Source organism: Sturnira hondurensis, unplaced genomic scaffold (assembly GCF_014824575.4).
Source record: "Sturnira hondurensis isolate 20B ecotype Veracruz unplaced genomic scaffold, ASM1482457v3 Scaffold0008640, whole genome shotgun sequence".
Classification (NCBI taxonomy): Eukaryota; Metazoa; Chordata; class Mammalia; order Chiroptera; family Phyllostomidae; genus Sturnira; species Sturnira hondurensis.
In genome coordinates, this window is record NW_028081271.1 from 24,366,857 (window position 1) to 24,383,876 (window position 17,020).

Genomic DNA, 17,020 nt, shown 5'->3' on the forward strand with positions numbered 1-17,020 from the left:
GCACAACTGGGCTCTCTCTGTACCTTGCCAACAGACCAACATCTCTAGGCCACCTCCTCACTTTGGGACTGCCCATGAGGGCATCAGCTGCAGCAGTATGCACTAGAGCCATTTGGGGCACTCATGTCATGCCCACCACCAACATTCCCAGGTGGTGCCAAGCAGCGTGCAATAAAGCAGCAGAGGAGCCTTTTACTTGAATGAATGGGCTCCTCTGTTGCTGCTCAAATAGCACATGGACTTGCAGTTCAAGGAGAGTGCCTGGCACATGACCTGGTGGGTTGCAATAGTAGATCCTGCTCAAAGTCAGCAGGAAGAGGCCTCAGATGACCAAAGACTGAAATGGGCCTCCACGTATAGTCTACCTTTGTCCTTGTGATACCACGGAGAACTTCCTAAGGACAAGGGCAGGGGTCACCAGAGCCAGCTGAAATACCCAGAAAGGTTAATTTATGCCCCCTCTGCCTATTCACTGAGCACCTGGTGACCTGCGGGATGCCTGAGGTCAGGGTTGGGCTTATGACCAGATGCACAAGCACACAGGTTATATAACCAGTCCTGTAAGCAGCTGTGAGCTGGTTGGCCAGAAATGTGTGTGCTCTGAGTTAGTGACAGAGGTCAGAGGGTATATTTGGCATTCTGACACTGAAGAGATACCAAACCTGTTCTCTCTTGAATCTGCTTTTTCCTTAAGAGCTCAAACAACATCTTCCAGCTGCAAAAGTTTGGTTTTCATGCCATTTTCCTCTCTCTCCAGTGCTGTCAGCCTCTACCTCCCCCAGAGCCTCAAGCTGTCCCCACCTGGCTGCCTAGGGGCCAGCAAACCTGTGGCGGAAGCTCAAAGTGCTGCTCCCAGCCTTTTCCCTGTTGTGCTGCAGCCCTCTCTTCAGGGTGTTCTTACTGCACCTAGCATGTTCCTCTTAAGGCCTGTCCCAAGTTCTTCACAGGGGCTGGCTCCCTGCTTGACTTGCCAGCTTGCTCCTCAAGAGCAGCCTGCTGCCTCTCAGTCTCCCTGCCCACCTTCTGGGGCTCAGGAGACAAGGCATCTGCCTCTGTTCCCCAAAACAGCTCCTGGGCTTCAGGCTGGCTCAGGCAGGTTTGGCCATCCACAAAATGCACTAGGTCCTCTGCGACCACTCCCCAGCCACCCCACTTGGGGCTGACCACCAATCTGTGATCGCCTATCTGTGGGAAGAGAAGCCACCTGGTCGGAGTCAAGTACACATTGAGTGCACTCTCCAAGGCTGAGGTTCTTTGAGGGCATTCTGATGGGCAAGGATTGGGGCTAGGCTCTGCCTAGGGTCTACACAGTAAGGCTGCTCCCTCCTGCTTGTACTGAGGATCATGGGACCACCTGTGCCCTCTTGCTCATCACCTGCTACTGCTGACCCATCCTTCAAGAAGATTCACAGTATCTCTGCATTCTGGACAAGGCTTTCCACCTGCTTCCTATAGGTGAACTCTGACTTCTTAAGGGAAAAATACTCGTAAATCTACACTTGTTCTTCACTCATCAACTCCTACAGCTTGAGTTGGTGCTGTTTACAGTGTGTGAGGATCTCCCTCTCTTTTCCCTTTGCTTCTCCAGGTCACACTAATCTGTAATCTCTCTCATTTGCAGCAAATGTTTCTGCAGCATTTCTTCCTTCTGCCTATGTTGTAGTGATAAGTGCTTACAGTGGGTGGCCTGCTGGGCTTCCATCCATGAGAGCTTTTGATTCAGCCCAACTCTGGCCTCTTTCCTACAGAAACAGAATGAGTCCCAGGCACTGAAGGCTATAACTCTAAGTCTCAGATCTATTCCTCAGGTTAGGAAGGTCACAAAGACTTTTCTTATTCCAACCTCACACTTCCTCTCAGCTTGGCTAGCTTTACCCTTTCTCACTTCCATGACTCCTGGGCTTCCACCCACACATTAGGGCCTTCCTTAACAAGGCCTCAGGAGCACTGCCCCTCACTAGGGTTGGGCTCCATTATAGGAGTCAACACAGATGCCATTCACCCATGTGACTGTTAAACTAAGTTGATTAAAAATAAGCCCTTAAAATTCAGTCCCTTAATCACATAGATCACATTTCCATACTCAGTAGCCACATGTGGCTGTTGGGCTGCCTTAATAGACACAGGGATGTTCCCCATCTCAGAAAATTCTAAGGACAGTAATGGCCTAGAGTTTTAGTTAGATGGGTAAAACTGACCCATAGTCATAACTTCCCTTGAAAATCCTGTAAACTGCTGGATTGAGGCCTGCATGAGGGCACTAAGCCAGGGACAGGTGTATTCTCTGTTCCTGCCCAGTGCTGGTCTAAGCTATATGGGGCTCTACCTCCAGGCTACAGAGGGACCATGAGCAGCAGGACCAGCTTCTCCTAACAAAGGTCAAGGTCTCTAAGGCTCAAGATGCTAGGGATGAGAAGCAGGGAGCCACCCTGCCCTGCTTCTCTGCTGCCTGGTCGGGGTCTGGTCGGAGCTTTGTTCCCTTACCACACAGCTCTTGGGTTTCACAGAAAATAACAAAGCTCAGGGGAAGCACATGACTTAAAAATGACTTATCATTTCCAGGAGAGTGTCAGACAGTTCCTGCAAGCCCCAGAGGGTGTCATCTGGAGTGGAGGGAGGAATGTAGTACAGTCAGACTGTACTCAGCACCTCCCTGTGCTTAGGCCACCCCTAATCCTCATGACAAAGAAGGGGGAGAGCCCACCCCACCCAATTTGGAGGGCATGACCTCCACAGGAAGGTCTTTTGATATCCTGCTATCAGTGTTGATGGTTTGGAACATGTCCACTTGGCAAGAACGTCAGAACTCAACCAGGCCCACACAGAGCCCCTCCATGAGGACAGGTGTGTGATACACACCTCAGCTATGAGCTCTCCCTCAGCTCTTACTCATGTTCCAACATGAGTGGAATGTGACCATTTTGTCCTGAGCTGAGGAGGATTCAAGATTCCACATGGGACAGGGAGGGGCTGGCTGAATAGTACTGAAGCCTGCAATAACTAGTTACTCCCTCAAAGTCTATGATACCATAAGACACAAAAGACCACATTCCAATTTTCCAAATAAACCTTTTCTTTTCTTTACTCATGTATTTTAGTCTTTTCAAGAACCTCACTAAACCAAATTAATGGTTCTTCCCACGGTTTCAGGGCTTTTATCTGACATCTCCCCATGTGCTATAACACCATGTCCCAGAAAATTAGAATGAGATATTAAATGATGAACATATTGATCTTTGCTATACAAGTCTGAAACAAGGTGAAAAGCACTGAGTTGAAATTCTACAAAGTACACTGTTTCATGGCCTAAGCTATAGTTAGTTCATATTTCAAATTTAAAGTAAAAGTTGTTATATAATGACTTGTTCTTTCAGCGCTCACACATTTTCCCCTGAGAAAAACTATAGTTCATAGGTATCATCATTCTGAGCAGTTTGCATAATCAAACTTGAAATTTTGGTTTATTTAATTTTGGCAAGAAACTCTAGACATGAAATCCTGAAAAGACATGGCAATGGACCTGAACAATTGTAGCTCATGCTGATGCCTCTGGTGTAGCTCCTCCAGTTGATCTTTCTCCTGGGCTAGCTGCTGAGTTAGGCCAGATAGTACCTGCGTGTAGCACTGCTCCATCTCCACCCTCTCCAGCTTGAACTTCCTCTCCAGCTCAGGGCCATGGGTTGTACTCTGGAGCTGGTCTTGCAGGCCTCGAATGACCTCCTGAGATTTCACATGGAGGGTCTCCAGGTTGGCTTTTTGATCCTCCAGCACACTGACTTCAAGCTTGAAAGTCTGTTCCATTTCCTTTTTCTTCCTTGCAAAGTCCTTTTTCATCATTTCAATTTCTTTTTCATAGTAATTTACCTGAGAAGAGAAATGTGAGCAATGTTGATCGGGAAGTCCGCAAAATGATTTACCAACAATGCAACATGGAAGTATGAGGCTCCCAGGTAGCATAGTAAAAGAACAGATGGCTCAGACATGAGTTGCAAGGGACAGCCATGCCAACAATGTCTAAGGCTTCCAAAGGACCATAGATTTTATTTTTCCCCATAACCTTCTATCAACCCCATGAGGCAGCTCTAGCAGGTGGGGAAGGGAGGCTGGAGGCCAGCTGGGCCAGGTGTCTAGTAAGGAAGATGAGGAGGGCTTGAGGGTGTGACAACACTGAAAAAACAGAGAGCCTTAATGAGGCTGGTGGAGTGGCTGTGACCTCCCTGGAGGCTCTAGTGAGGAGGAGTATTATCCAATCACAGGCAGGGTTACTATAGCAGCTATCAGCTAATACATCCAGGGAACCCATGGCCATAAAACAGAGGTGACCCAGCATCGTTGCTACTCAGACCAAGATGCCTATCCCCTAATAACAGTTAGTCATGGATACTATCCCTTCACAAAACCTACCACAATCTTATAACAGAGTAGGAGACATGTTCATCAGAGAAGACAGACTTGGTCATGGTAATTGTGACGATGAATCCATGAAATAACCCACCCAAGGTATCTCACAGGGTCATTTTAGCTTAGAATAAAGGCAGACGCTGTGATTTCCCAATGACAGAGCAAGAAAGGAGACCTGGCCTCTGCATACCCTTGTGACATTCCAGAAATGCATAACTCCATTCTTCTGCTATTAGTTATTCCTTATGTCCCCCTTCCTCCAAAGAGGGCTTGAGGTTGAATGTCAGTTTTATTTTCCTTTCCTCACACACCTCTTTCTCCTGAACAGGCTTACTACAAAGCAGGGGATCCACGGGCAGATGTGTACATGCAGAATTGTCAGCACAGTGAACAAGCTTCTGGGCATGCAGAAGCAAGCTCCCAAATCTCCTATGGCCTCCCATCCCCCCTGACCTTGGTCTCCAGCTGGATCTTGAGGTCTTGGTAATGTTCCTTCACCTGCTCCATCATTATCTCCATTTCTATACTCACTGGAGTGGAATCACCCAGGATGGAGATGATGCCTGCAACAAGGACATTTCTTTTCATGTCTTGCTGAGGGTGCCATGGGGTTTGTTCCATACACTCCCATTTGAACAGCACTGAGTATTCACCCCAGATTTCCTCCACCACAAAGGGCAATGCACAATCTTTCATAGGCACCTTCTGTGTGAGGAATTCGGTGCTGGCAATGAGGGGCACAGCTCTTGCAGGTTTCCTTAGTCTGTTATGTCCCATTCTCAAAGTTGAAGCTCTTTAGAAACCAACATTTTGAGTCTTTGACAGAACACAGATTACTCCAAGATGTAAACTAGGAGACTCTCTGTAAGGCCTTTTAATTTGTCAGGCCTTTTAATTCCCTGAAAGATGTCATACATGGTACAGTCGCTGCACACTAAATTGTGTTCTCTGACCCAGGTACAGAGAAAGACTCAAAAACTCAAAAAGGTGTGATTTGTAGCACAGACAAACCTCTATGACAGCCAGTGTTTTATGATGAGGTATGTACATTATACGAATAATGTGGGATTTCAACAAATAAGTCAAATATGAAGTGAAGGTTCTGAGAGACCATAGAAGTCATTTTGTTCCAGAAGACTCCTTTACTGACAACATCAGACATCTGGGCAGCTCATTTTGATGAGGCACCTGTGGGCCCATAATTTCTACCAGCTAGTAATTGGGTGTTCCCAACATTGTGCATGGTGGGGGAGTATACCAAAGTATTGACTCAAATATGGATGTTGGCCATTGCCAGGGTTTCATCTGTGCTGGTCCAGGGGTCAGAAAAGTTGAGAGGAAAAGACACATTCCCCAAATCTTACCATTTTTCACTTCCCAAATTATTTTCCATGAAAAAAAAAGTGACAGATTCAGAAACATTAGGTCTGAGAGGACTCAGGACAAGCACCTCAGAAAAGAAGATATCCTGATGCCCTAACAAACTGAAGCTGCCATCTGGGTCTGGCCAATGAGCACAGGCCAATGGGCATCTGTCAGGCGAGGCTCCGGATGGATACACCAATGACACTGCTACCATAATCCATATAGCCCCGTTCACCCTAACTGTGCTGTTGTGACTTTCCCATACAGCAGCAGAAGACCCCCTCCTCCTCTGAGGGGGCCACTGGACCTCTACAGCCAGATGGAGGGGACATGTTCATCTGAGAAGACAGACTTGGTCATGGTAATTGTGACCATGGTAATTGTGAAAGGGAAGAAAAAAGCACTAGCTGAGAGACTGCTTTAGTTTTATCAGTGACACACAAGTGTGGGGCTGCTTCTGGTACCACAGTCTGAGACCTTCTGGACAAGGACAACCCCGAGTATAAGACCCCAGCTCTGCCATGCCCTGGGATACAGGTCAGTGGCTCCTGACAAGAGTCATACACTGTGTGTAGCTCAGGCTCCTTCAGGGACAACAGAGGTAGCAAGTGCTTCCTTCCCTGTGGCCAGGCTGCCCACCTGGTCACACATCATAACTCATCTGGGAATCTGGTACCATCTTGCATGCTGGCTACACCCTAAAACCTCCCAGCTGAGGGTATTCAGGGTTGTGAGTCTCAGGAGCCATCAGATTCCACTAAAGAAGCTGCACGTGAGGGGGTTTTGTAAAGAGCCAAGAAAGCTGGCCCCCATGCACAGAAAACCCATGCAGTTCCTATGGAGGTTCCCACATGGGCTCTTTTGAGCACATACTTTTTTCTGTTTTATTAGGTTAGCTTTTCCCAAGCAATATGGGAAACTCTGAGTGTTCTTAGGGCTACAGATAGGACCAAGAAGTTTTCTGAGGGGCTGCATGATTGATGTGTGATCGATGGAAGCAGCAGTCACCATGGTCTCCATGGCCCCTGTCAGTGGCAGCAGCAGGGATAAAGCCAGGTGTATTACATGAATCTGCATGGTGCCTGCCCTATACAATTGCCAGGGAAGAGTAGCAACCAGCCAAATCACTGTCCTCTAATTTCTCTGGCATCTGAAACCGGCCCCCCCAACCCCACCCCATAATGGTCTGTAAAAGAGGCCATGAATATTTAAACACAGGGCCTCAAGGCCTCTCAGAGCCTAGAGCTCTTTCCAAATTTATGGGCTGAGTTAAGAAGCATGAAGCTGTGATCCTTCTCAAGCTATACCTTCAGCATGCACCTTTGCCTCAAGCAGATGGGGGCACTCCCTGGTACCACAAAACCACCTCAGAGCTTGAAGGTGATGCTATCCACATAACTCAGGTAGAAACATCAAGTCTAGTCTACCCAGTACATGTGAGGCCTCTGTGAATTCCAGGGAGTCCCTGACCTACTTACACAATTTAGTGACTTCCCTTTGTAAGAGCTGACACAGACCTGAGATGAGCCCCCTGCTCACCAACCTCCCCTCCATTCCCTTCTACAGATGATCATCGCTGTGTGTTCAGCCTGTGCTGAACACTCATATGGATCCTCTGGGTGCTTCTCCCAACATTGGAGAGTCATTTGGATGCACCTACCCTATGGTCATGGTAAGGTCATCCTAACCCCTTCACCATTTCTACCCAAATGGGAAAACCCTTACCCTTCTCAACCTTTTTCCAGTCTCTGGGTATTGTGTCAACCTCTGGACTTGGGTTACAGCCCTTCTCCCACATGTGGCAGTCCAAGGCACTTCTGACCACATGTAGGCTGGTCTAGGTCCTAATGTGCTATGAAACTGGCCCACCCGTCACTGCTCACCCTGGACCTGAAGGCAGCCTGTGCAGCACAGGCAGGTAAAAGCCTGTTGACACCAGCCCCCACCACCCCCAGTAAAAGCACATCACTGCCATCTTGCAAAACTGAGCTGAGCTCCTACCTGCTTGGCCATGTCTAGGAAGGAGCCATCCATTTCGTGATGCATGGGGCTGGCCATGCCAACTCTGGGGCAACTGTGCCTGCAGACCCTCTATGGCAGCCTGCAGCTCATCGTTGCGGTCCTGCAGGTCCTGTGGGGCAGAGCCAGACACCTCTTCCAGCTGCTGTGGCCACTCAGTCCAAGGAGCCACTAGTATGGAGATTGGGCTACCCAAGGAGTAGCTAAGCCCAGTGTCTAGGGCATAAATAAGGGGCCAATTATTGGGCCCAATTGGCCCCCTAAAACTGGGCCAATTATTTTGGCCCCATTTTAGCTGGGCCAAAATAAGCCACAGATAATGGGGGCTGAAGACCCACCCACAGACATCTGTTAGGGGTTGGTGTGTGTCTCACTCCATTTGGGATGCCATAACAAAAATACCACAGACTAGGGGCATATAAACAACAGAAATTTAGCTTAAGGGTTTGGAGGCTAAAAGTCCATAATTAAGGTGCCAGTAGTTCCAGTATCTAGTGAGGACTTCTCAGTTCATAGATAGCCATCTTTTTCTATGTCCTCACATGATGAAAGAAATGGGAGAGCTCTCCTGAGTCTCTTTTAAAGAGCACTGATCTCCTTCACTTGGCTTACCCTCATGACCTCCCAAAGGCCCCACATCCAAGGCCTAACACGATCACAAAGAGGGAATAGGCTTCAACATATGAATTTGGGGAAACACAAACACTGAGTATGTAGCTGTGTGGAAATGCAGAAAAAGAAAATCTGCATTTGGGGTTTCTGACTTCTTTACGATGTCCACCGAAGACAACAGTGAAAATATTAAACTGCAAATAATCTCTAACGAGGATCTAGTTAACATTTTATACTGTCTTTTACCAAAGGTAGCCTTGTCAAGAGAAGTGAGGTTGACAATTGAAAGAAAAAACAAAAAACTAAAATGATAGTGAAATAGAAAGGGAATTCATCAACAATGGAAGGCATGCTTTTCTTGCTAATGAATATCCTGGTCAGTTAGCCCTTGGCATACTAACTCTCTAGATGTGGAGAGTGGATGCTAGAGTCAGAAAATCATCATTTTGTAACCATGATGGTAAAAACTGGAGTGAACAAGAATTACCAATGGATACTAAATCCAAGGACAATTTAGATGAATACCAGAATATTTACATGGTCTTAAAGTGTCTCCCCAGTGACTGCTTATTACCAGTAATTATACACTGGGAAAATCAGATAATGCCTTGATGAGGTGACCAAAATAAACGTCACCTTTGCTGTCCAGCTGAGAATGTACCATCTCAATTTAACCAAAGGAAATATCAGAAAGACACAAAATGAGAAAATTTATATTAAAATGAATGGGGGGCTGTATTCCTCAAAAAGCAAGTCCATGTGATAGTTCATTCAATGAATGGTGTTGGGAAAATTAGAGAGATATGTGCAGAAAAAACACAACTAGGCCACCTTCTCATACCACACACAAGAATAAATTAAAAGTGGATTAAAGGCTTAAATGTTAGACTCAAAATGATAAAAATCCTAGAAGCAAACATAGGCAATAAGATCTGAGATATTGCTCATAGCAATATTTTTTCTGACATACATCCTCAGGCAAGGGGAACAAAAGAAAAAATAAACAGCCATTTCCAGCCAAGATGGAGGCATAGGTGGAAACACTGTGCCCCGTCCTCTCTTTATATTTAAACTAAATTTAAAGACAGTTAAGTTTGAGAAACAAAGACGCAGCCAAAACAGTGAAAACAGAACTGTACAAAAGTGTGACAACAATGATCCACTCAGCCAGACTGGTAAGAGGGGCAGAGTCAGTGGTGGAGCTGGGTCGGGCTGGAAAGATCATTCAGTCCCACCGACCCAGGAGCAAAGCGGAGACGGTTGGTGGATCCCAGGCGTGGGGTAGCGACGGGCAGACCCAGGGAGGGCACAGGGTAGCTAGCTGACTGTGGTCACACATTCGCGTGCAGATAAACCAAGCGAAGGAGCGAACAGTGAGACAGACCCTGCAGGCTAGGGCCCCAGCGATGGGAATTTGAGCCTGAAAGCACCATCTGGAAAGACTTTCTCGGGGTTGAGGGGCCTGAAGAGGCTCCCAGGCCCACAGAGAGTTCGTTGGAGAGACCCACAGGGTCCTGGAGAGTACACAGGCCCACACACCCATGAGCCAGCACCAGAGGGGCCCAATTTGCTTATGGGAATCCGCAGAGGGGACAGAAATCTGAGAGAGAGGGGAGCAGAGCAAAGCGCCATTTTTTTCCCTCTCTGACCCCACCCCCACATACAGTGTCACAACCCAGCAACTGGGTTGCCCGGTCCTGGTGAACACCTAAGGCTATGCCCCTCAAACATAACAGGTTCAAACAGACCATACATTATGACTCAAAAACAGCTCAAAGCTCCAGAGCCTATAATTCTAAGTGACCAAGAAATAGCCAGCCTTTCAGATGCACAGTTCAAAACACTGGTGATCAGGATGCTCACAAAATTGGTTGATTTTAGCCACAAATTAGAGGAACATATGAAGGCTAAACTGATTGAAATGAAGGGAAATGCACAGGAAACCAATAGTGATGGAAAGGAAACTGGGAATCAAATCAAGGGAGTGGACCAGAAGGAAGAAAGAAACAACCAAACAGAAAAGAAGGAAGAAACAAGAATTCAAAAAAATGAGGAGAGGCTTACGAACCTCTAGGACATCTTTAAACGTTCCAACATCCAAATTATAGGGGTACCAGAAGGGGAAGAGGAACAGCCATAAGTGGAAAACTTATTTGACCAAATAATAAAGGAGAAGTTCCCCAGTCTGGCAAAGTAAATAGAATTCCAGGAGATCCAGGAAGCTCAGAGAGTCCCAAAGTTGGACCCAAGGAAGAACACACTAAAACACATCATAATTACATTAGGCAAGATTAAATTGAAGGTGAGAATTCTAGAAGCAGCAAGAAATAAGGGGACAGCTCCCTACAAAGGAGTGCCCATCAGACTGTCAGCTGATTTCTCAAAAGAGACCCTATAGGCAAGAAGGGGCTGGAAAGAAGTATTCCAAGTCATGAAATCCAAAGACCTACAACCAAGATTGCTCTATCCTGCAAAGCTTTCATTTAGAATGAAAGGGCAGATAAAGTGCTTCTCAGATACGGTCAAATTCAAGGAGTTCATCATCACCAAGCCCTTATTATATGAAATGTTAAAGGGACTTATCTAAGTAAAAGAAGATAAAAATTCTAAACAGTGAAAGGACAGCAAACTCAGTTATTAACAACCACACCTAAAACAAAAACAAACCAAGAGGACAGCTAGATCGGGAGCGGAAACATAGAAATGGAGATCACATGGAAGGTTAGCAAAAGGGGAGTGGGAGGAGGAGAAGGGGGGAGATGGTACAGAGAATAAGTAGCATAGATGGTAGGTAGAAAATAGACAGGGGGCAGTGCAAAAATACTATGGGAAATAAGAATCTAAAGAACTTGTGACACATGGACATGAACGAAAGGGGGGGAATGGTGGGGGAGGGGTGTGCAGGGTGGAAGGGAGTGAAGGGGGGAATGGGACAATTGTAATGGCATAATCAATAAAATATGTTTTTAAAAGAAAATACAAACAAACAGGAAATAAACAAAATAAATAAACACGACATCAAACTAAAAAAATTTTGCACAGCAAAGGAAACAATCAATAAAATAAAAAGACAACTCACTGAATGGGAGAACATATTTGCCAATAGATCTGTAAGAGGTTAATATCCAAAATTTTAAAAAGAACTTATAAAACTTAACACACAAAAAACCCAAACAATCCAATTAAAAAATGGGCAAACAACTTGAATAGTCACTTCTCCAAAGAGGACATATAGATGGTCAATAGACATATGAAAGGATGCTCAATGTCACTAATCATCAGAGAAATGCAAATTAAAACCACCATGAAATATCACCTCACACCTGTCAGAATGGCTATCATCAATAAATCAACAAACAACAAGAGCTGGCAGGATGTGGAGAAAGGGGAACCCTTTTGCATTGTTAGTGGGAATGCAGGTTGGTGCAGCCACTGTGAAAAGCAGTATGGAGTTATCTCAAAAAATTAAAAATGAGCCCTGGCTGACATGGCTCAGTGGATTGAGCACGGGCCTGTGAACCACATGATCGCGTTTGATTCCCAGTCAGGGCACATGCCTGGGTTCCAGGCCAGTTCCCAGCAGGGGACTCACGAGAGGCAACCATACACTGATATTTCTCTCCTTCTCTCTAATAATAAATAAATAAATAAAAATTAAAAATAGAACTGTCTTATGACCCAGCAACCCCTTTTCTGTTAATTTATCTGAAAATATCTGAAACACTAAATCAAAAGAATATAAGCACCCCTATGTTCACTGCAGCAATATTTAAAATAGCCAAGATTTGAAAGCAGCCCACATGTCCATCAGTAGGTGAGTAGATAAAACAGCTATGGTACATTTATATGATGAAATACTACTTAGCCATAAAAAAGATAATTTAACTCTTTGTGATAACATGGATGGACCTAGGGAACATTATACTAAGTGAAATGAGCCAGTCAGAGAAAGACAAATAGTATATGATTTCATGCATATGTGGAACAAACAACTAATAAGCAAAATAAAGACAGACTCATAGATAGAGAGCAGGTTGACAGCTCTGGGAGGTTGGAAAGTGAGTAAATGGAGCAAAAAAGAGAAAGGATTCATGGACATGGACAATGGCGTAATAATTATGGGGTGGGGAGAGGGGTGGGTGGAGGTAGAAGAGGGTATAAAGGTAAAGGAAAAATACAATGAAAATAAAATAAAATATCCATGTGAAAGACAAAAGAAAGTCTGGGGAATGTCCAATGGAATGAATGTGTTCCCCCAAATTCATATGTTAAATCCTAATGTTCTATATGATGGTATTTGGAGATGGGACTTCTGGAAGGTGATTAAGTCATGAAGATGGAGTCCTCATGAAGGGCATTAGTGCTCTTACAGAAGAGATCCCAGAGAGTTCCTTCATCTCTTCCACCATGTGAGGATGTTGAGAAGGCTGCTAACCACCTGCAACCAGAAAGAGAGCTCTCATTAGACACTAAATGTATTGGGAACTTGATCTTGGACTTCCCAGGCCTCAGAACTGTGTGAGCTAAATTTTTATTTATAAGCCCCCCATTCTATGGTATTTTTGTTGTAGCAGCCTGAATGGGCTAAGAACATTTGGACTAGAAGATGTTAAACAGACATGACAACTAAAAGAAATACCTGCTTCAAAGTAGACCCTGTATTAGAGGGGGAATGCTCCAAAGGACATTGTTAGGTTAACTAACAAAACTGAAATATAATATATCAATGGAAATCATGAAGTTAGTAAGTGTGCTACAGTAACTAGGAATATTCTCATTAGTCAGAGTGTTGGGAAGCTGACTCTCCAGGATAAAAAGCCTAGATATGTAGCTTTTGTACATCTCTGTGGTATAAGAAACTCCCACCATAGCCAATATCAAGCTATCAAAGGTTTAACATGAAGCTAGTAAAATTCCTGAACAGTTAACAATCAACTCTGGTGCATCTGCAACTACTGTGAGGTTGTATAAGCCAGTTTTTAGGAAATGCACGTTGATCTCTTTAGAGGTGGAGGACCATGATGCATGTCACTTACCTTCAGACATTCAGAAAGTAACTGTGTAGATACAGTCACATTCAGATGCACATACATACACACAGTGAGCAAATATGCACTAAGAGAACAAACGGTAAAATGTAAATAACAGGTGAATCTGGGTAAAGAGTACCTAAGTGTTCCCTGCACTACTTTTACTTCTGTAACTATGTACTAGATATTAGGGTGAAATAAAAAGGTTTTTTAATGCTCTAAATTAAGTTTAAAAAAAAACCAAAAATATCCAAAAACTAGAGGGAAATTTTCTAAATAGGTTAGTACAAAAATGTAAAATATTTCTGCTAATGTTTCAAAAAGTAAAATTTCAAGAACCAAAAGTGAAATGAGTAGCAGTTATTTAAGTAATAGAGTCACATTAAAGAAAGAATGGGTTTATACTTCTTTGAAAAATCAATAGCAATGATTTTGACTGATGTGCTGTAAGAATTTTTAAAACATGAAATATCTGACTATTTAGTCAAGGGCACTGACTCCTTTTCCCTTAGACTGTCAAATAAAAAAATGACAAGAACTGACAGAACAATAATCATCTGGTATGAATCAATTAGAATTACACCTATTTTTTGTCAGATAGGCAAAAAATATTTTTTCCATGAGCTGCGAAATTTCAGTAACTAGTTTATGTATGCCACTAGATGAAAAAGGTTGAAAATCAGTGCAGTAAAGAAACATATTAATTAATGGCTAGTTATAGGTTCTAAGTGTTTGCAACAAGTTTAAAAAAGGGAGAAAACACAATAGAAAGTTGTGTGGCACATCCCACCTGCAGGACAGCCCCACCACCCTGACCACCCCCTGCCCCACAGCCATCTGGTTCAAGAGGAGAGTGCCATAGCTGACCACACATAGGACTTTCATAAGGGCACCCAGGATTCAGAGTTTGGAGTGGAGAAGAGAACACAGGGCAGGAAACGGAAGATCATGTCATACTCCAGAACAGCTTGGGCTCAGCTTTATCCTCTGGTGTTGCCAAAGCTATATACAATAGGAAGAAAAGTCAGTTCTTACTTTAATTTGGAGGGAAACCATTAAGAAGTGACTTGATAACAGACCCTTAATGCCTATCAATAATGTTATTTTCTGCTGAGTTCCTCAATCATTTTACCAGTATAATGGGATCAGCACCACTGACATTGTTTACCACCTCTAGCTTGCTCTATACTGTGATATCCCCACTTAAATGGATCAACAATGGTAGGTTTGGCCCAGAAAATCTAAATACTCAACAGCAGAATACACAATGAAGCCTTACATACCGCCTAAAAATACAGGGGGGCCTTCAGAATTAATGCTGGTCTAATGACTTTGGCCAGTCCATGTGGGGCAAAACAAAAGTGCTAAGCAAGCAAGTCCTGTTCCACCTCCTTGCAGAACATAAGGCTTGGAGGACCCTGTCAGCAGAATGCAGGCCCAGATAAGAGGCTCTACCTGCTGTGCTCAGAGAAGGATGCTCCTGACAAGATAGGATAGTAAAAAGCTAGGACAATTCCTGGGCGAGTGGAATAGTGAAACTGAGAGAAAATAATTAAACAATTTAAACAACTTACAGCCAGCTAGTGTATCTCAAGACCTTATCTTCCCTAACCAAGGACACTTGAGAACAAATGGTTCATACCTCTCGTCCCTAACCAGGGAATACATAGCTTAAATCCCCCTGGTCTGGAAAATAGAGAACAGAGACCCAATTAATAACACTTGTGCCAACTAAACCCAAGAACAGATGAAGGCAGAGAAATAAATAACAACCCCCCCATTAAAGCCAGATAAATGCAAGATAAAAATAAAATAAAGCAGACCAGCCCTGCTGGTGTGGCTCAGTGGACTGAGTGCCAGCCTGTGAACCAGAGGGTTATTGGTTCAATTACCAGTTAGGGCACACACCTGGGTTGCTGGCCAGGCCCCTGGTGATGGGCATACGAGAGGCAACCACACATTGATGTTTCTCTCCCTGTCTTTCTCCTTCCCTTCCCCTCTTTAAAAATAAATAAAACCTTAAAAAAAGCAGACCAAAGAATAATCCCAAGCTCCCCTATACACTCATTTTGATGCTCTAGAATATTAAAAACACACCTAGAAAGCTAATGAATATTCTGCTAAAACCGTCCCCTAAGATTCTCATGTACAAAAGAGATAAAAAGCCTCAAGGAAAAGACTGGGTATGGAGTGTCAAACTCATTTTCATCGGAGGCCATATCAGCCTTGTGGTTGCCTTCATAGGGCCGAAATAATTTTAGGACTGTATAAATATAACTACTCCCTAACTGTTAACTCCTTAACTGTTAAGGAGTTGAAATTACATTCAGCCTTTTGAAGGCAACCATGAAGCTGATATATCCCCCCAGTGAAAGTGAGTTTGGCACCCCTGCTCTAGAGCATGCCCAATACCCCTTCCTGGGCATAAACTTTGTGCTTCCTACTGAACTCTAAGGGTTCCCATGAGTCTGGCAACCAGAGGAGCAATGAGTAGTAGTAGCTCATCCTGGGCTTACTCCCTGATCCTGTCTCTGAGGCCCCCCTTTTCCCCCTTTACTTGACTTTCCAAGTAAGCTAAAAGCAGCACCATGTTGGCTCATTTCTTTCCTATGTTTTGAGGGAGCCAAACCAGAGTACCACCTAACCTCTCTACTGTTTCTTCTATTCTATGTCCTTCCTTTAGTTCACTGCCCCTGCTTTAATAAATGTACTCTCAAAACCACCTAGACTCGAGTTGTGAAATCTTTTCTGTACAAAAGCAAGAACCCACACACTACAGGCTGGCCTGAGGTAGATTTGATCCCAGTCCCTGTCTGGTAGCAATGCCACCCCACCTTGGATCACCCTTCAAGTAGAGGCCGGGAGCAGCCCACCAAGAATGCCAGGCCATTTCCTGGGCAAGATTGGGAGGGATGAAGCCTGAATACCACCACCCCATTCTGAGCCAGAAAGACCCTGATGACTTGCAGAGCCAGCCTGTCTCATGGTTTCCAGCATCCCATTCTTCTCAGGAGCGGCCTGGAGATGGTATCACAGCCTTCTGAAAGAGGAGGTCTCTAAAGGGAGGGCCAGGCTCTTAGAAATAACCACCCCTCCTGTAGGATGAGCTGGCGGGGGCTGGGGGTATAGTATAGGAGTGTGTGAGGACCCTGTGTAGCAAAGACAAAAGTGAGGGCCTGGCCTAATACAAGACAAAGAAAACCTTAAGGCTCAGGAAAGTAAAGGGGCTGGGTTGGGCACATACCCTGCACTTGAGCTCGTACTCCTTTAGGACCTTCTTGAACTGCTCCTCCTGGACCAAGAGTTTTGTGCTCTGTGGCTCCAGCTGGAGGTCACACCAGCAAAGGAAAATTACAGACAGGGCATCAGGCCAAATAGAATGCATGCTGTCACTCCTTCATACTCTTTACACAAGGTTCAGCATATACAAGTACAGCCCTCCGGTCCTTTCCTCCTCCTCCCCGCTCTCCCTTTGTTTAAAAGGTCTCAGGGCAGTAGTATGCGCCTGCCTTGGCCCCCTGGGCCACTCCCTGCCGGGATGCTTTCCCAGCATACAGCAACTTCTCTCTCCATCTCCTCCCCAGGTGATGGGC

General features: G+C 44.8%; 1 protein-coding gene across 5 annotated transcripts in view; it reads right to left on the reverse strand.

Annotated features, from left to right (window-relative positions):
• Positions 1–17,020, reverse strand: part of NINL (ninein like) — a 179,916-nt gene that overhangs the window by 40,755 nt on the left and 122,141 nt on the right. For 4 of the 5 annotated variants that reach the window (XM_037055527.1, XM_037055524.1, XM_037055523.1 and 1 more), the window contains 4 exons: positions 16,672–16,752; positions 7,768–7,897; positions 4,855–4,964; positions 3,521–3,864 (listed from right to left, as the gene is read on the reverse strand). In XM_037055527.1, the coding sequence (XP_036911422.1) occupies positions 3,521–3,864; positions 4,855–4,964; positions 7,768–7,897; positions 16,672–16,752 (665 nt within the window). The remainder of the gene's footprint in view (positions 1–3,520; positions 3,865–4,854; positions 4,965–7,767; positions 7,898–16,671; positions 16,753–17,020) is intronic. The other variant, XM_037055525.1, reaches the window with a different exon arrangement.